At 39.9% G+C, this 19872-nt stretch overlaps 1 protein-coding gene across 2 annotated transcripts in view; it reads left to right on the forward strand.

Moving 5' to 3' along the window:
- The window catches only part of LOC105514531 (cytochrome b reductase 1), a 26482-nt gene extending 6696 nt beyond the window's left edge, over window positions 1-19786 (forward strand). The window contains exons 2-4 of one of the 2 annotated variants that reach the window (XM_011945935.1): window positions 10646-10854; window positions 14607-14761; window positions 16174-19786. In XM_011945935.1, coding sequence (XP_011801325.1) covers window positions 10646-10854; window positions 14607-14761; window positions 16174-16477 — 668 coding nt within the window. In that variant the 3' untranslated portion in view covers window positions 16478-19786. The remainder of the gene's footprint in view (window positions 1-10645; window positions 10855-14606; window positions 14762-16173) is intronic. The other variant, XM_011945937.1, reaches the window with a different exon arrangement.
- The last annotated feature ends 86 nt before the right edge of the window (window positions 19787-19872 follow it).

A 19872-nucleotide genomic window follows, 5' to 3' on the forward strand; every position in this document is an offset into this window, starting at 1 on the left:
AGCGAGACCCTGTCTCAAAAAAAATAAAAAAAGAAAAAGAAAAAAAGAACAAAACAAGGTTAGACTAGAAATCTTTGTTATAACTTTTTTCTTTATATAGAAACTTCCTTAAAAGGTCAAAACAAGCTTTGAAATGTCTATACAGACTTCAGCTGTACTTTTCTAAGTTTTTGTTGTTGTTGTTCAATTTCTTCATATATTATCCTATCCATTTAATTAACATATTTATTAAATACTTACTGTGTGCCAGACACTGTAAAACAAGTAAGATACAACTCAGTCTGCAAGCTGTTCCCATTTGATTTGGTTGGACACGAGTTATGGTTTCTTTCTTTTTGCTTGTTTGTTTTCATACAGGGTCTTGCTCTGTCAGCCAGGCTGGAGTGTAGTGGCGAAATCATGACTCACTGCAGCCTTGACCTCCCGGGCTCAAGTGACTCTTCCACCCCTCCCAAAGTGCTGGGATTACAGTTGTGAACCACCGCGCCGTCCCAGCTCAGATTATGATGGGAATTTTTGTTGTTTTGTTTAGAGATGTAGGTTATACTGATCCTTAAATATTTAGAGCTGGCTGGGACCTTACGTTCTACCCTTCATTTTAGAGACCAAATGTCTGGCCAAGGTCAGACAACCAGGTAGTATCAGAGCCAGTACTCTTTCTAATCCATCATAATATTGATATGAGGCACAAGAAAATATAGCTGATCTTTCTGAAAACACACAATTTCTGAATATTTTTAAATGTGTATTCAATTAATTGAATTTTTTTCTTTTTATACATGTATTTGGTACGATGTAGCTGCGTTTGCGAGGATTTTAATCACTCAGAGATGTTTCTTTTTTTTTTTTTTTGAGACGGAGTCTCGCTCTGTCACCCAGGCTGGAGTGCAGTGGCTGGATCTCAGCTCACTGCAAGCTCCACCTCCCGGGTTTATGCCATTCTCCCGCCTCAGCCTCCCGAGTAGCTGGGACTACAGGCGCCCGCCACCTCGCCCGGCTAGTTTTTTGTATTTTTTTACTAGAGACGGGGTTTCACCGTGTTAGCCAGGATGGTCTCCATCTCCTGACCTAGTGATCCGCCCGTCTCGGCCTCCCAAAGTGCTGGGATTACAGGCTTGAGCCACCGCGCCCGGCCTCACTCAGATGTTTCTAGGCCTAAAAATATCTTCCAAATCATCTGAATCACTTCCTTCATTTTGACTTTCCAGAGATTTTCGGTTTCATGACTTTCATGCTGTGAGACAGTTTGAATGCACAGACATGTTTCAAAGCTCTGATTTTCTTTGACAGCCACTGCAGGAATCTTTTCAAGAAGTTTATTTAAAGCAGATTCTCTGCTTTTTCATTTAAACTTAAGGTCCTTTGGATAGAATCTGGTAAGCTCTTGCGTGCAGAGGAAAATGAGTTATAGAGACTGATAATCCTGTTCTGAGCATTCTGCTAAGGAGAGAGAAATAATACTTTATTCAAAGAGGGAAGGGAAGTGTAATGGGCACACCGTGTTTAAGTAGAATTCGTAAGTGTTGTAAAATTCCAGTGTACTTCAAACTCAATAACTTACTCTTATTTTATTGTTGAATTCACTTCAATTTGTTAAGTGGGTCCAAGTGCAGAATGCTTTTTACTTATTTGAAAGGGCTATTTGGTCTTCTATTAGCTAATACTTGGATCAGCAGTACAATTTTTCTGAGTCTTTTTATTTGTGCATTTTATGGGCCTGGCATGGTAGCCGGCAAAACCCCGTCTCTACAAAAAAATACAAAAATTTGCCGGGCATGGTGGTGTGCCCCTGTAATCCCAGCTACTCGGGAGGCTGAGGCAGGAGAATATCTTGAGCCCAGGAAGCAGAGGTTGTAGTGAGCCAAGATCACGCCACTGCACTCCAGCTTGGGCGACATAGTGAGACTCTTGTCTCAAAAAAAAAAAAAGACTAAAAAATAAATATGTAAGGTGATGGATATGTTAATTAGCTTGATTTAACCATTTCTTGATGTGTGTGTGTGTGTGTGTGTGTGTGTGTGTGTATGGAAACATCATGTTGTATAGCACAAATATATACAATTTTTATTTGTCAACTGTCTTAATTAAAAATAAATTTTAAAAAAAAGTAAAAGGGGATTTGCTCATTTGCTGGGCATACTGAATGAACTACGGTGCTTTACTAGCAATTATTCCTGTGCTTTATTTAGAATTATTTGGGCTGGGCATGGTGGCTCACGCCTGTAATCCCAGCACTTTGGGAGGTGGGATCTGAGGTGGGCAGATCACTTGAGGTCAGGAGTTCGAGATGAACCTGGCCAACATGGTGATACTCCATCTCTACTAAAAATACAAAAATTAGCTGGGCGTGGTAGTGCTTGCCTGTAATCCCAGCTACCCTGGAGGCTGAGGCATGAGAATTGCTTGAACCCGGGAATCGGAGGTTGCAGTGAGCCGAGATCCCGCCACTGCACTCCAGCCTGGGTGACAAAGAGAGAGACTCTGTCTCAGAAAACAAAAACAAAAAACATACTTACTGAATTCCTACTATATGCCAAGCTCTATGCTAAATACTGGGATGTGACAGTGAACAAGATAGGCATGTTCCCACCCTTATGAGTCACAAGATTTTAACACAGAAGAACTAGAGTCAAAATGTTTTCCATGTTTGAGGACATTTCTGTCCCTCTAAGCACTCTTCCCCTACCACACACACTTTGACAGATTCTAAATTTGCATTGCCTGCTATAAGACAAAGTCATATATATAAATAGTTTTGTAATGGTATACGGATGGAAATCTGGTGTCAAACCACAGACATTTTTAAATATCTAAAATGTATACATTTTAGAGAGTATATATTTTCACATATTCCTGAGTTTTGGTTATGCAACAAGGAGCTGAGACATTTTCTTTTCTTTTCTTTTCTTTGTTTCTTTTTTTCTTTTTTATTTTTTTGACAGAGACTCCAGCTCTGTTACCCATACTGAAGTGTAGTGGGTCACTGCAACCTCCATCTCCCAGGTTCAAGCAATTCTCCCACCTCAGCCTCCCTAGTAGCTGGGACTACAGGCATACGCCACCATGCCTGGCTAATTTTTGTATTTTTTGGTAGAGACAGGGTTTCACCACTTTAGTCAGGCTGGTCTTGAAATTCTCACCTTAAGTGATCCACCCATCTTGGCCTCCCAAAGTTCTGGGATTACAGGTGTGAGCCACCACACCCAGCCGACATTTTCTAATAATTAAACCCAAATTCAAGTTACTGTATTTTTCTCTTCATTGTCTTAAGATAATTATACACAGGTATTCATTTCTTCCTCCCTCCCTCCCTTTCTTTTTAAGTTTATCATGTTAGCATGGTCCACCATCAATATCTTTTCTTTTAAAGGATTTAAAGTGTATTTCTCATACATATATATGTTTGTATTTCCCCTCCTTTCCTGAGAGAAATGGAATGCCAACTAGAGCCTCTAACAGCAAACCCTTGTTTTGGTCACAAGTAGCTGTTTTATACCATTTCCCCTTCTTGTGGGCTTAGGGGACCTTTTTCTTCCTTCTCACTGAACCTCAGGAATGGTGTCTAGGTAAGTGCCAAGCCAAAGAAGCAAGAAATATTTAAATTCCACTCTCCAGGCAGTTTTTATAACTGTCGAGAATAGATTCTTGTTTAGGAAATATGGCTTGATTTGTTAAGATTGCTCTTTTCTCCCAAAGTCCACCATATTTCAGTTGCTTATACATTTTAAAAAGAATGTAAACAGCTTATGCAAATACAACATTTTGCATTTATCCTTCATGCTCCAGAGAGCATTTTGAAGCATGTTGAGCTTTGCAGCAGAGCCTCTATGTAGCCAGGATAGATGCTGTGAAAACTCCATGTGCTAGAGGTCACATGCCTCACTTGTGGGAGAGCTCCTCAAATCTCCGCAAGACATCTATTGAGTAGGTAAGACTAATTGGCTAGTGGGTTTTCAGGCTTATGAAAATATTGTTTTAACTTTAAAACTGGAACGAGCTGTTTCAACCATAAGAAAAGACATAATAGATCCCTAAGTACCCACGACCCAGACTTAACAGATGTTAAGCTTTTCAGCAACATAAAATTTTATAAGCTGTTAGCTGGGTATAGTGACACACACCTGTAGTCCCAGTTACTCTGGAGGCTGAGGCGGGAGGATGACTTGAGCCTGGAAGGCAGAAGTTGCAGTGAGCCAAGATCGCGCCACTACACTCCAGCCTGGGCGACAGAGTGAGACTCTGTCTAAAAATAAATGAATGAATAAATAAAAATAAGACATTTTATAAGCTAAAACTTAGAGCTGGTGGGAATCAAGGATGAGACAAAGTGATGGAGGAGAGAGGTTGTAAGTAGGTGCCCTAACCCAAGCCAGAAACAAAATGAGATAGAAAAACTCTTAAAGAGACCCAGGGAGACTCTCAAACCATAATTGTCTGGGCTCATTTGGATCAGAGGTGAGCACCTCTCCTGCTTCAGAAACCCCTAAGGGCTTCCCCTTAGAGTAACAGGATAATAATTGGTGTTTGATGACCCCAAATGATCAATAAAAGATTGAATGTGTTCTATTCATTCTACTGCTGGACAGGGAAAGCCAGTGTGCAGCCAATTTGCGTAAATGTAAAAGGTTTTTAAAAATCAAGTTTTGACACTCAAAGGAGGTGAAGTTCAGTTTTACGGCAAATTTGACACATTTCTCTGTGATGCTTCATAGTATTAGAAAGAGTAAGAAGTCTTTACTGGGAACACAGTTGTTTTTGAAGTTTTGGCTTTATTTATTTATTTATTTTTGAGACAGAGTCTTGTTCTGTTGCCCAGGCTGGAGCGCAGTGGCTTGATCTCAGCTCACTACAACCTCCCCCTCCTGGGCTCAAGCAATCCTCCTGCCTCAGCCTGCTGAGTAGCTGGGACTATAGGCACACACCACCAGGTTTGGCTTATTTTTGTATTTTTTTTGTAGAGATGGGGTTTCACCATGTTGCCCAAGCTGGTCTTGAACTCCTGGGCTCAAACAGTCTACCCACTCTGACCTCCCAAAGTGCTGGGATTACAAGCGTGAGCCACTGTGCCTGGCCCCAACATTTTTAAAAAGTAAACTTTTTTTACTGAAGAACAACATACACGCACAAAAGTACCTAAATCAGAAGGGATGTGTTTTTATCACATGAACACCTCTGGGTACCCAGACCAAGAAGCAATATTCTAGGCACATGAGAAACCCCCCAGCAACCCTTGTAACTCCTTTGAGTCGTGATATCATGATAGTTCCTCTATTTTTTTTTTTTTTTTTTTGAGACAGAGTCTTGCTGTGTCGCCAGGCAGGGTGGAGTACAATGGTGCGATCTCAGCTCACCTCAACTTGTGCCTCGCGGTTCAAGCGATTCTCCTGCCTCAGCCTCCCAAGTAGCTGGGATTACAGGCACATGCTACCATGCCCTGCTAATTTTTTGTTTTTTTGAGACAGAGCCTGGTTCTGTCACCCAGGCTGGAGTGCAGTGGCATGATCTCTGCTCACTGCAACCTCCGCCTCCCTGGTTCAAGCGATCCTCCTGCCTCAGCCTCCCAAGTAGCTGGGATTACAGACGTGCACCACCATGCCCAGCTATTTTTGTGTTTTTAGTGGAGATGGGGTTTCACCACATTGGCCAGGCTGGTCTCAAACTCCTGACTTCAAGTGACCCACGCACATTGGCCTCCCAAAGTGCTAAGATTACAGGCATGAGCCACTGCGCCCAGCCTGTATTTTTAGCAGAGACAGAGTTTCACTATGTTGGCCAGGCTGGTCTTGAACTTCTGACCTCAAATGATCAGCCTGCCTCAGCCTCCTAAAGTGCTGGGATTACAAGTGTGAGCTACTGCGCCCAGCCTACTCTTGACTTTTAATATCAGAGATTAGTTTTTGTTTTGAGAATTTTTGATATAATATGATCCAGATTGGGGAGAAAATGCTACTATGGTTCATTGTTCGTAATTTGCTTTTCGAGTATTGAAACCCTGAGTATTTTTTTTTCTGTATGTAGATATTCAAATTCACTCATCTAAGGCTCCTTACCCAGGGTGGTGTTTTTATAATACGATGGTGATGATGATAACAAAAAAACAACATTAATTTTAAACCATGAATTGAGGAGGGATAAACTGCTTACCCTCTCTGCTTCAGCTTCCTCTGTACAACAGTAATAATTCTATCTTCACAGAGTTGAGGTGAGAATTATAATGAAACTGGGAAGCACTTAGATGGTACCTACTACCTAGCAAGGACTCAATTTTGTGTATGTGTGTGTGTGTGTGTGTAATAAATGAACCCAACCCAGGCAAAGGGGAGATGTGTTATTAGGTCTTCATATATCGCACATTTTTATTTTACTATTGTCTGATCACACACAGATTGCAGAAGGCTCCACTTTGTAGATAAAAGGTCACTAGGTCATTGGGTAAAGAGGCATTTGCTTTCCCAGAAAACTAGAGAATTACGTACGGTGTGCTTAGAGGAGAAAAAGCATGAGGAGGGGAAGCCACAGTGTTTACCTTGACATCAGTTTAGTTTCTAGATTTGATGAGTCTGTAGAAAGTGCTTTGCGCTTGTTTATTTAAACAAAAGTTATGCGTCACACGTACACACAAGTAACCTAGTGAAATCTGAATAAGGGATGCAGGAGGAGGGAGAGAAAAAAACAAAAAATAAGTAAATCAAAAAAAACCTGAATAAGGTCAGAGGATTATATCAATGTCAATTTCCTGGTTGTGCTATGGTACCATAGTTATATAAGATGTTAGAGAAAACTGGGTGAAGAGTATATGAGATTTCTCTGTACTGTTTCTTACAACTGCTTGTGAATCTACGATAATCTCAAAATAGTTTAAAAAATAAGTTCTAGTGTTCTATATAGCACTGTAGGATGACTAAACAATAATATGCTATATGCTTTCAAGCAGCTAGAAGAGAGGATATTGAATGTTTTCAACAAAAAGAAATGAGTTTGAGGTGATAAATATGCTAATTACCTTGATCTGATCACTATACATTGTATGTTTTGAAACATTACTATGTACCCCATAAATATGTACAATTATCATATGTCAAGTTAAAATTTTAGGCCGGGCGCAGTGGCTCACATCTGTAATCCCAGCACTTTGGGAGGCCAAGGTGGGCGGGTCACCTGAGGTCAGGAGTTCAAGATCAGCGTGGTCAACGTGGCAAAACCCCGTCTCTACTAAAATTAGCTGGGCATGTAATCCCGGCTACTTGGAAGGCTGAGGCAGGAGAATCTCTTGAACCCGGGAGGTGGAGGTTGCAGCGAGCCGAGATCGCACCATTGCACTCCATCCTGGGCAACCAAGAGCGAAACTCCATCTCAAAAAGAAAAAATACAGAGATTTAAAAAATACTTATGGAGGAGCTACATGCTTTGAGTCCAGGGCTGCCTTAGGCTCTGGGGATACAGTAGAGAAACAGCAAGACACATTAATGCCCTCAGAGAAGATGAAGTAGGGGTGAGACCTTGAGCTTGCTTTAAAAGTGTACTTTTTAAGGTATTGCATTAAATCATTTGAAAAGATTCCTTGAATATAGAAATGATTATCCAAAAAGTCTCCACATTCTCAAGGAAGAATAACCAATCAACATTTACAGGATACCCATATACACACTAAATGTAGTAAGTAGCAATCCTTCAGGGTTGGGATTAAGTAAAATAAATATTGTCCTAATGGTGAGAACTGTTAAGTGTTAGAATGGAACCAAAGAATAGGAAAAATGACATCTTGTGCTGAAAGCTTTAAAGGGGCTGAATTCACATCTGTGTTTGTAGGTTTAGATGTGTTTCTGCCTGAAAAAGGAATAGATAATCTCTTGTATTTTTATAATCCTATGAAGTTCCTGGGTTTTTGTTTATTTGTTTGTTTGTTTTTTGAGACAGAGTCTCTTTCTGTTGCCCAGGCTGGAGTGCAGTGGCGCGGTCTTGGCTCACTGCAACCTCCGCCTCCCAGGTTCAAGCGATTCTCCTGCCTCAGCCTCCCAAGTAGCTGGGATTACAGGTGCCCACCACCATGCCCGGCTAATTTCTGTATTTTTATTACAGACCGGGTTTCGCTATGTTGGCCAGGCTGGTCTCGAACTCCTGACCTCAGGCGATCCACCCGCCTTGGCCTCCCAAAGTGCTGAAATTACAGGCGTGAGCCACAGGGCCTGGCCTGAAGTTTTATATATTAAAATTATAAAAGCCTTTGGTGAAGTGAGGCTCCTTTTTATTTTCTGGAATTAAGAAATGTTCATGAGGCCAGGCACTGTAACTCATGCCTGTAATCCCAGCACTTTGGGATGCTGAGGCGGGTGGTTCACTTGAGCCCAGGAGTTCAAGACCAGCCTGGGCAGCATGATGGAATCCCATCTCTACTAAAAATAGAAAAAATAGCTGGGTGTGGTGGTGTGTGCCTGCAGTCCCAGCTACTCAGGAGACTGAGGTGGGAGAATCACCTGGGCCCAGGAGGTCAAGGCTGCAGCGAGCTGTGATCGCACCACTACATTCCAGCCTGGGTGACAGAGAAAGAAAAGAAAAGAAATATACATGATACCCTGCTGATATAGTGGAATCCATCTTCTGAGGAAGTATTCTATAAACTTTTTCAATCTGCCACACATTTCCAGATATCTAAATTTTCCCTGACACAGACTGGAGGGATGGATAGGGGCAGGATTTTATCTTCAGAACAAAAAATAACTGCATGTTGGTTAAGGTGGCCATATAATTTACTGTTTAAACCAGGATGCTTAAGAAAGCACTTTGTAAAAAAAACATTTTTTTTTTTTTTTTTTTTGAGATAGAATCTTACTCTGTCACCCAGGCTGGAATGCAGTGGCATGATCTCAGCTCACTGCAACCTCCGCCTCCTGGGTTCAAGTGATTCTCCTGCCTCAGCCTCCCAAGTAGCTGAGATTACAGGTATGCACCACCGCACCTGGCTAATTTTTTTGTATTTTTAGTAGAGACAGGGTTTCATCATGTTGGTCAGGCTGGTCTTGAACTCCTGACCTCAAATGATCTGCCCACCTCGGCCTCCCAAAGTGTTGGGATTACAGGCGTGAGCCACTGCACCCGGCCATAAAAAATTTAATTGGAGTTTGTTCTACATGCAGAATGATGAATCTTCTATGACACCCGTGAAACCAGCACCTAGACAGAGAAACACAATGTTAGTAGAGTCTTCAGAACCCCTTGAGTGTTCCATTGTAGTTGCTATACGCTTAAGGCAACTACTATTCTGACTTTTCCAATGCAGAGATGAGGTTTGCTGGTTTCTATACTTCATATAAATTGAATTACACTGTATACTTGTTAATATCTGACTTCTTGAGATTGACATTATAGGTTGATCCATATTACTGGGTATAGTTCTAGTTGTAGATAATTTCTTTCCATGGTGTAAATTTATTTATTCCTTCTATTGATGATGGGTATTTGGGGGAGTTTCCAGGTTTTGGTTACTATAAATATATTGCTAATAATATTCTAGTATCTTTTGATGAACATATATACATATTTATTTTTGGCATAAACCTGAGAGTGAAATTGCTGGACAATAAGGTATGCATAACTTTACCTTAAGTAGATACTGCCAGTTTTCCAAAGTTTGTTCTCATTAAAGCTCTCATCGGCAGAACATCAGAGTTCTGATGGCTGTATATTCATTTTGATATTCAGTGTTTTCCAGGTTTAGCCATTCAGATATGTGGTAGAGGTATTCTCATTTGGTTTAAATTTGTATTTCTCTATTGCATGGTTTAAATTTGCATGTTTTTCTGTTCCTTTCTTTTTCTTATCAAACTAAGACTTTTTTTTTTTTTTTTTGTCTCGCTCTGTTGCCCAGGCTGGAGTGCAGTGGTGCAATCTCGGCTCACTGCAACCTCTGCCACCCGAGTTCAAGTGATTCTCATACCTCAGCCTCCAGAATAGCTGGGATTACAGGTGCACGCCACCCCATGCCTGGCTAATTTTTGTATTTTTAGTAGAGACAGGGTTTCACCATGTTAGCCAGACTGGTCTTGAACTCCTGACCTCAAGTGATACCCCTGCCTCAGCCTCTCAAAGTGCTGGGATTACAGGCATGAGCCACTAGGCCCAGCCAAACTAAGACATTTTTAAGAAGAAAGGAGACAACAGGCATAAATCATATTGTTAATATTAGGAATTTGGTTTTGGATGTGATAAGTTTGAGATGTCTGGGAAGCAAACACCATATGGAAATACCAAGAAGACACTGGATTATGCAGGTCTGGAGCTTAGAAGACAGTTCTGGGCTGGAGATACAAATTTTGGAGTCCCTGCCATGGAGACAGCATTTCAGTGAAAGAATGAATGAGATCACCCACAGAGGGAGTGCAGAGGGAGAAAAAGCCGTAGGACCGAGCCTGAGAGGCACCAAGGTTCATTCACAAGTTGCGGGTAAAGAAAATGCCAGCAAAGGAGCCCCTCCACCATCCCCTAGAAGGAGCTACTGAGAGGCAGGGGTAACATGGGGAAGAGGGGAGAAGCAGAAGCCAAGGGAAAAAGGTTTCAAAAAGGGAGTGTCCAGTGTATCAAACTGTTCGTTTTGTGTTGATTAAAAAACAAAACAAAACACACTCTGTGTCCTTTCGTCTCTCCCTAGCCATCATCGTCTACAGACTGCCATGGACCTGGAAATGCAGCAAGTTCCTGATGAAATCCATCCATGCAGGGTTAAATGCAGTTGCTGCCATTCTTGTAATTATCGCTCTGGTGGCCGTGTTTGAGAACCACAATGTTAACAATATAGCCAATATGTACAGTCTGCACAGCTGGGTTGGACTGATAGCTGTCATATGGTATTTGTTACAGGTCAGTATTTCAGTGTATTTACAAGCAAGTTATAAAAACAATTCAGAGACTGTAAATTTTTTTTTTTTTTTTTTTTGAGACAGAGTCTCGCTTAGCCGCCCAGGCTAGAGTGCAATGCCGCGATCTCGGCTCACTGTAGTCAGTGTCTCCAGGGTTCAAGTGATTCTCCTGTTTCAGCCTCCCGAGTAGCTGGGATTACAGGCACCCACCTTCATGCCTGGCTAATTTTTGTATTTTAGTAGAGACAGGGTTTCACCATGTTGGCCAGGCTAGTCTTGAACTCCTGACCTCAGTTGATCTGCAAGCCTCGGCCTCCCAAAATGCTAGGATTACAAGTGTGAGCCACCACGCCTGGCGACTGCAAATATTTTCTAAACATTCTTTACATTTGTTTCTATTATAACTGTTTTCCCCTAAGGAGGCACCAGAATTGCAGAATTCACAGAATGAAATAATAATAAATCAAGATTTCCTATACTGGATATGACTTTTAATCTGGATTCTCTAAAAACCAACTTATACTCTGCTCTATATCTTGATATGTAAAATCAAGAAATATCAAGCTGGGCACACTGGCTCATGCCTATAATTCGAGCATTTTCGAAGGCCGAGGTGGGAAGATCATTTGAGCTCAGAAGTTCAAGACCAGACTTGGCAACATAGGGAGACTCTGTCTCCACAAATAAAAGAAAGAAAGAGAAAGAGAGAGAGAGAGCTCGATCTAACAATTAGCAATAAAGAGAATACCTATTTAAAAATCTGGGTCTTGGCTGGACATAGTGCACTGCTCACTCCTGTGATCCTAGCACTTTGAAAAGCTGAGACCAGTGGATTGCTTGAGCCCAGGAGTTTGAGATCAGCTTGGGCAACATGGCGGAACCCCATCTCTAAAACAAAAACACAAAAATTAGCTGGGCAGGGTGGTGCACGCCTGTTGTCCTGGCTACTTGGGATGATGAGGTGCACAGATCCCTTGAGACCAGGAGGCAGAGGTTACAGTAAGCTGAGATTATGCCACTCCTGCCTGGGCAACAGAGCCAGATCCTGATCTCAAAAAAAATAAATAAATAAAAATCTCTGGAGTTAATTAAAATGGTTCCTAGAGGAATATAGGCTTAAATGCTTTTATTACATTTTTTGGAAAGAAAACTTAAAATACATAAGCTATTCACTTAGTTAACTATAAGGGAACAGCAAAATACACCAGGAAAAGAGAGAAAACAGAAAGAATCTTAGGAATGAAAATAGGAGAGCAGGAATGCGAAATGTATGTTTCTGTGGGTAAGCCACAGAAAAGATATGATGATTTATGGAGATATATTTGTGCTAAATCCCTGAGCCCCATTTTCTTTTCCTTTCTTTTCTTTTTTCTTTCTTAGACAGGGTCTATCTCTGTCACCCAGGCTGGAGTGCAGTGGCACAATCTCAGCTCACTGCAACCTCCATCTCCAAGACTCAAGCAATCCTCCTGCCTCAGCCTCCAGAGTAACTGGGACCACAGGCATGCACCACCATGCCCAGCTAATTTTTTGTAGAGACAGGGTTTTGCCATGTTACCTGGGCTAGTCTTGAACTCCTGTACTCAAATGATCTTCCCACCTTGGTCTCCCAAAGTGCTGGGATTACAGGCATGAGGCACTGCACTCGGACCCCATTTTCATATAGAAAGCACAACATGGACATCAGGAAGCTTGCTCTTTGATACTAGTAGAATCACTGAAGTTCACTGAAGATTTAGGAATATTCTGAACCACCAAGAGGGAACCCTCTGAACCATTTCTAATATATTTAGGCATTTTGGGTATTAACTAAATAATAAAATATGCAAACCAACCTATCAAATGCATTTATTACTTTTTTTAATGTAAATTACAGAATCTATTGTATTAGGATATACTTCAGAAAACAAAAGTTAATCTTGGCTATTCTTGGCCCTTTGATCTATGTAAATTTTAGAATCAATGCATCAAATTCCACCAAAAAATCTATTAGGATTTTACTTAATCTGTAGATGAATTTGAGAACTGACATCTGTATAATACAAGTCATCCAACTAATTATCATGAGCCTGTTTTTTTTAGCCTTCTCCAAAATATTGCAAAGCTTTATATTTTCTTTGTAGAGTTGTTGTCTCCAACTTACTGCTAGTTCCTTGCTATTAAAAATGGTATCATTAAAAATTAATTCACTTGTTGCCTCTTTACAAAAAGTGCAACTGATCTCAAGTATAAATTTATACCTAGCAAACTTGATAGACTTATGTTAGTAATTAATCTCAAGATTCTTTGGGATTGTTTTATAATCTTACGTGATTAATAAGTTTTGTTTCTTTTTCTATCATCATATTTCTTTTTCTTGCCTAATTCGGTAGCTGAGACTTTCAGAAAAATGCTGATAGGAATAGGTGATAAGGGATATAAGACAAATCCCTTCTACATCTGAGTCATGTCTTGGAAGAGAGCTAATCTGAAATACCTATAGAGCATAAGCAGACTGTGTGCGAGCAAGAAATATACTTTTATATGTTAAGCTCTTGAAAATGGAGCCTGTTAGTTCCTATACCATGTTCTGTCCTAATATAATCAGATTAAAATAATTATCTTCTATTCCTAGTTTGTTAAAACATCTCATCTCATACATGACTGTTGAACCCTACCAATGTTTTTCACCATCTGTTCTGATGATTATATGATTTTTCCTCTTCAGTCTGTTAAAGTGACAAATCATACAAATTGTTTTGTTATTAGTTTCCATTTATTACTATTTTGTGTTACACATGAGCTGATTCTCAGTGTGAATTAGTGCGTTGGACTTCTCCCCCTGCTTCTAGTATCTCCCCATTAGTCCTTGGATCTCAATCAAGAAAGTGGACTGAACAGTGATGTTAGTGCTTCCTCCCCACTCTCCTCTCTTTTCATAATTGTTTTACTAGGATGGTAGATCCTAAATAGGCATCTGAAAAAAAAAGTTCCTTTAAACTCAGTAATTCAGTAGCCACTAAGTCATCTTTATCTTGTTGAAGAGAGGATACTTGATGGGCAAAGGTGTGGGGTGACAAAACCATGAAAACATAACAGACTTCAGTTTATATAGGAACCTTGCTGTCTTCTCTGCAAAGATGTATCCCACTAGCGATTTAATTATCAAGGAAATGAAGAAAACTTTTCTGCAGAATTCATTTCTTTCTCATAAAACAAAGGTCAACTTCTTTCCACATAGCTTTTTAGGTTGAACTCACTAAATTCTGTGTCCTAATGTACTTGGTTTTAGTGATTTAAAAAATCTGTTCCTTCCCTTCCTATTTAGCAACCTTAGGAGATTAGTAAAAACAAACCAGTAAGTACCAGAAAGTTCACTATAGTCGGATTAAAGATAGCAAAAACCAAACAGAAACATCCATACAGAGAACTGTATAAATAAATTGTTATAGCCTTAGGATATTAGCCATTAAAAGGAATAAATTAGATAAATGTATAGATATGAAGAAGATTTCCAAGACATTCTGTTAAGGGAAAAAAGCAAGATGCGGAACAATATGTATAGGGATAGTAAATTTTCTGGAAGGATCCATGAGAAGGTGATAAAAGGGGTTACATTGGGTAGTGGAACTGGAGTGAGGAAACTTCACTTTCTACCCTTTGGTTCTATATGAAAGGTTTTCTCATATTACACATGTTGCTTTTTAAATAATAATTTAAAATTAGTTTAAAACTTAAAATTAAATGATAACCTCTGCACTTTTTGGTATTTAGCTTCTTGCAGGTTTTTTAGTCTTTCTGCTTCCATGGGCTCCGCTTTCTCTCCGAGCATTTCTCATGCCCATACATGTTTATTCTGGACTTGTCATCTTTGGAACAGTGATTGCAACAGCACTTATGGGAGTGACAGAGAAACTAATTTTTTCCCTGTAAGTTGCATAGTCTTCTTAATTGTAATACTTAAGCCATAAAATGTTAAAGACTTGTTCACTGGGAAAATGTAAATATAACAAAATTTTTTAGATATTAAAATTAAAAAAATATTTTAAAGAATCTGTTATATCATATAGGTAATATGATATTACTAAAAGTTTAGAAGGACCAAAAAGTCTGACAAATTGTACTACTCTTACAAAACAACTATTGAAGTTATACATTCCCTTTCAATCTTGTTGATATGCATGTTTTTATATTAATTGTAATTATAGTGTACATACATTTTTGTTTTATCCTTTTTTAAAATTTTAAGTGATACTGGTGGAGGGTGTCCAGGTTTTTGGCGTTTTGAACAAAGAAGAGGACAAAACACACAAAGCAAGTAAAGAATGAAGCAACAAAAGCAGAGAGTTACTGAAAATGAAAATACACTCCACAGGGTGTGAGTGGCCTGAGCAGCCACTCAAGGGCCCTGATACAGAATCTTCTTGGGTCCAAATAGCCCCCAGAGGTTTCCCATTGGCCACTTGGTGTTCACCCCATGTAAATGAAGTGGTAGCCCGCAGTGAGTTTCATTGGTTGCAGAAAGCAACCAGTTAGAGGCTGAAGTGAAGTTACAAAGTTACATTCCTAGGCAAACGTCTGATTGTTTGTAGAAAGCAACCAATCAGAGATACTTTCAATTTTCCATCTGCCATGCAGAAAAGCGGGGTTTGCAAAGGGAGTAGCATCCAGTCGTTTTGCTGCTTAGATGTGGAAAGTTGGGGTTTTCCTTTTGGTTTAGTTCTAGGAAGTCCGTGTGAATTGACTCGAGGTTGCCACCTCCAGACCCTACCTGCCTCAAAACAAGTGTTACAGATGCTATGTTATTTTCGTATTTATTATTATTATTATTTTTTATTTTTTATTTTTATTTTTTTTTTGAGATGGAGTCTCTTTCTGTTGCCCAGGCTGGAGTGCAGTGGCTCTCGGCTCACTGCAAGCTCCGCCTCCCGAGTTTACGCCATTCTCCTGCTTCAGCCTCCCGAGTAGCTGAGACTACAGGCGCCCGCCACCTCGCCCGGCTAGTTTTTTGCATTTTTTTTTTTAGCAGAGACGGGGTTTCACCGTGTTAGCCAGAATGGTCTCGATCTCCTGACCTCGTGATCCACCCGTCTTGGCCTCCCAAAGTGCTGGGATTACAGGCTTGAGCCACCGCGCCCGGCCTCGTGTTTATTATTTTTAAAACAATTTCATTATATATTCCTGAGTGAATTGTAGCATAATTTATATTTCTCTTTAATAGCAAGCTTTGAGAGTTTACATTGAAACTGTACTAGTGTGCATTTGAGCAGATAAATTCAAGACTGTTTTGCATGTTGCTGTATCATCCTGTTCGTAATTGGATACACCTCTTATTTCATAGGAGAAATCCTGCATACAGTACCTTCCCACCAGAAGGTGTTTTCGTAAATACGCTTGGCCTTCTGATCCTGGTGTTCGGGGCTCTCATTTTTTGGATAGTCACCAGACCGCAATGGAAACGTCCTAAGGAGCCAAATTCTACCATTCTTCAGCCAGATGGAGGCACTGAACAGGGAGCAAGAGGTTCCATGCCAGCCTACTCTGGCAACAACATGGACAAATCAGATTCAGAGTTAAACAATGAAGTAGCAGCAAGGAAAAGAAACTTAGCCCTGGATGAGGCTGGACAGAGATCTACCATGTAAAATGCTGTAGAGATAGAGCCATATAACTTCACGTTTCAAAACTAGCTCTACAGTTTAGCTTCTCCTATTAGCTATATGATTATTGGGCTATGTAGTATCAATATTTACTTTAATCACAAAGGATGATTTCTTGAAATAATTTGTATTGATTGAGGCCTGTGAACTGACCTGAACTGGAAAGAATGTGATTAATATAAATAATAGCAGATACAAATTGTGGTTACATTACCTTTATCTTGTTGAGGACCACAGCATTAGCACCGTGCCTTGTGCAGAATAGATGCTCAATATGTGTCTACTAGTGGGTAATTGGATAAACTGGCAGCATCCCTGGCCTGTTGTCATGCAGTCATTTCCTGTTAATTCTGGGAGCCAATGATTTCACAACTCAAGGAAAGCAGTCCTAAAGGTTTAAAATCAGATCATGAATATCTGGGACAGGGTTTAGATCATGACACTACACAGATACCATGATGGGAGTATATAAAAAAAATTTAGGAAAGCACCTGGTTCCTTTCTCCCTGTGCCTGCCTTCTGCTCCCTCCCCAGCTGGTTTGGGCTCAAATTGTTCCTGGAGACTAGGGTTTATGTTAGGGTATTGATAGATTAGAGCAGGTGGTTGAAGAGATCTTCTCTGGTCAGACTTGGAAGAATTTCCAAAACTGAGCTTAGCCCCAAGACTTCCCTAGGGTTGGTGTACTTTATGATCCAGATGCTAAACCTCGTAGAATGAAAATATGCTTCAGCACTTAAGTAGCATACACTGCCCTACAAACCTCAAAGAGCACTTTTTCCCAAGTTCTTATTTTTATTTTTGAAAGTACTCACACGGCACTTACTATGCTCCAAACACTCCTCTAAGCACTTTACAAATATTAACTCATTCAGTCCCTAGACAGACAGGATGAAGTAGGTATCGTTACCGTTCCCATTTTACAGGTGAGAGATTTGAAGTCTGGGGAGGCTAGTAACTCACCCCAAGGTCACACGGCTCATACATGGTGGGACTGAGACTCAAATGCAGGCAGTCTGGCACCTCAGTCTGGATTCTAACCATTTCACTATGCTATTTTTGTCTTGTACTACTTTGACCTACCACTGAATAAACCTCAATTGCTGGAGTAGGGTGGAGTTAAGGGGATGCTTTTTACCTTTTGCTGTCTGCTGAGGCAGATTCCCCAGATAACCAAGGAAAAGGGGCCACCCTTGCTTTCCTATGGGCCACCAAGGAAATAGGCCATAGGGCCCCTGCCGCTGCCAACAAGCCATGGTCTACCTTGAAACTTGTTTGATCTTAAAATTGTGTCTTGGTAACACAGAGATTTGGACAAGCACATCTGTGGCTTTCAAGTTAATTAATTGCGTTTTTTTTTTTTTTTTTCTTCAGGATTTTAGCTGCTGAACAACTTTCAGTTTGGAGCTAAAAGAGACCTATCTCATGGTCTGCCCTTCCCTGGGGCAATAACTAGGGTCTTTCCTGATTTTTATGGAATTTGAGGGGATATTTTGAGCTTTGGGTCCTCAGTAGTGAATTGAGACTTGGAGGTGATTTTTCATTCATCTCTGTGTGGGCTCTGGGCTGACAAATTAAAGCCTAGAGTAGTGCTTATGCTGAAATGATACTTTTCATTTTTTGGTTGATTTTTTTACCTTCCCTTCAATTTTAAACTGAAGCATTTTAATGTGGGTAGAAACTCTACACCAAATACACTAAACATTTTGGTGCTTAGTGGATTTCTTTTTAGGTAACTGGTAATTACTTCCAAAGACTGAATACAAGCCACACTCCATCATGTCCCTTAAACTTCATGAAAAACCATTCAAGATCCCCTTGCTGCAACACTGTTCTCTTCTCTACTAAATTCTATTTCCAAAATTGGTAATAGAGCCAGAAGGATCCCCAGTACCCAGCCATCTGCTTGGCACAAAGTGGTAGCACAATTAAATTCAGTATGGGTAGAGCATGATACAGTCTTGGTGCCATAGAAGGAATAGTTGCATAGTCACACATCATTTGATAAGTTGGATGTTCCATTACGTAGAGGTACCAAAATTCCAGGGTTTTAGGAGGAAGGGATTAGATCGTGACTAAGCTGCCAGAATTGAGGCAGCCATTCCTTTTTATATAGGCTAAGAAACAGGTTATCAGTGAAAAGTTAATTATGGCTTTGACACTAGAATAGCTCTGTCGCAAAGTATTTAAGCACCCCTCATCTCAGCCCTTTATTTTATCTTTCATGTGGGCTAATGTGAGGATAATCTTACAGATGTTATAGGAATTTCTTTTCTTTCTATCTTTATGAAAACAATGCATATGAAATATATCTAGAAAACCTTTCTGTTTGAGACTCTTCTTTAATGGGCTTTTGATTCTAATGATAATTGTACCTTTATCTTTCAAAAGCTGATATTTCCTTCCTAAGCATCTCCCCAGAAAAATATCTCATTAAAAATCCCACAAATAATAGGGGAGAAGAAAGCCTTAGGTATCAATTCCAAAACAGTGATGGAAATTTCTCAAAATAATTATGAGTTCTGTCATCTCCAGAGATAGTCTGGCTTAGTTTACCCCATAATCTAATTTCAGAAAGGAAAGCTTTATTTTAACACTCATCTGAATCAACATTAAAGCCTTTTCTCTCAAAGTGCTTATTGAGAAACTCAAATGAATATACTTTTTGAATTAATGTCATCAAAAGTGTATGGCTTCCTGTGCCGCTTGTGTCAGATGGAACCTGCCCTCTAAAGCACTTTCTTTCCTTTACTCGCATGGTTTCATGTAAGCTGTGCTGTTTAGAAACAACATCTCAGACTTTACAAATAAATGACAAAGAAGGCAATTGCACTTTTTAAGGGATACTCACAAGCGATTTCTGTGTTCTAAAGGACAAAATACAGAATGTGTGTCATTTTTAATTAGATTCTTTCCCCTGCTGAGTTGGAAATTCCAGTGCAGCACTGATTGACCACAGTAGCCAATCTAAAAGCACAAAGACAGAAGTAAAGCTTTATGCTAATTTTATTCAATATGATAGAAAATTTATCTTGGTATGTCCTTTTTTAGATAACTCCAGCAGAAAACTGTAACTGCTATGTCTTCAGGAAAATGTAGAAGAAAGAAAATTATTATTCTTTAATTCCTACGAGGTACTTGAAAACCTTAAGTGGAAAAGATTTCTATCTTTTTATCTTAGTGCATTTATGGAAAAATATTAACTATCCTGAATATTTTATAATTTTGTAGGAAAAATATGCATCTATTTTTTCTTGACTTCTTTTTATATAGTAATAAAAGTTATTTTGGAAGCTGTTTGTGTGCTATCTATTTGTCCGGGGTAGCAGGGGTAGGCATTGTTGTGAAAGTTTCTTTGCCATGGTTTTTGGTCTGTTTGTTT

Source organism: Colobus angolensis, unplaced genomic scaffold, assembly GCF_000951035.1.
Source record: "Colobus angolensis palliatus isolate OR3802 unplaced genomic scaffold, Cang.pa_1.0 Scaffold247, whole genome shotgun sequence".
NCBI lineage: Eukaryota > Metazoa > Chordata > Mammalia > Primates > Cercopithecidae > Colobus > Colobus angolensis.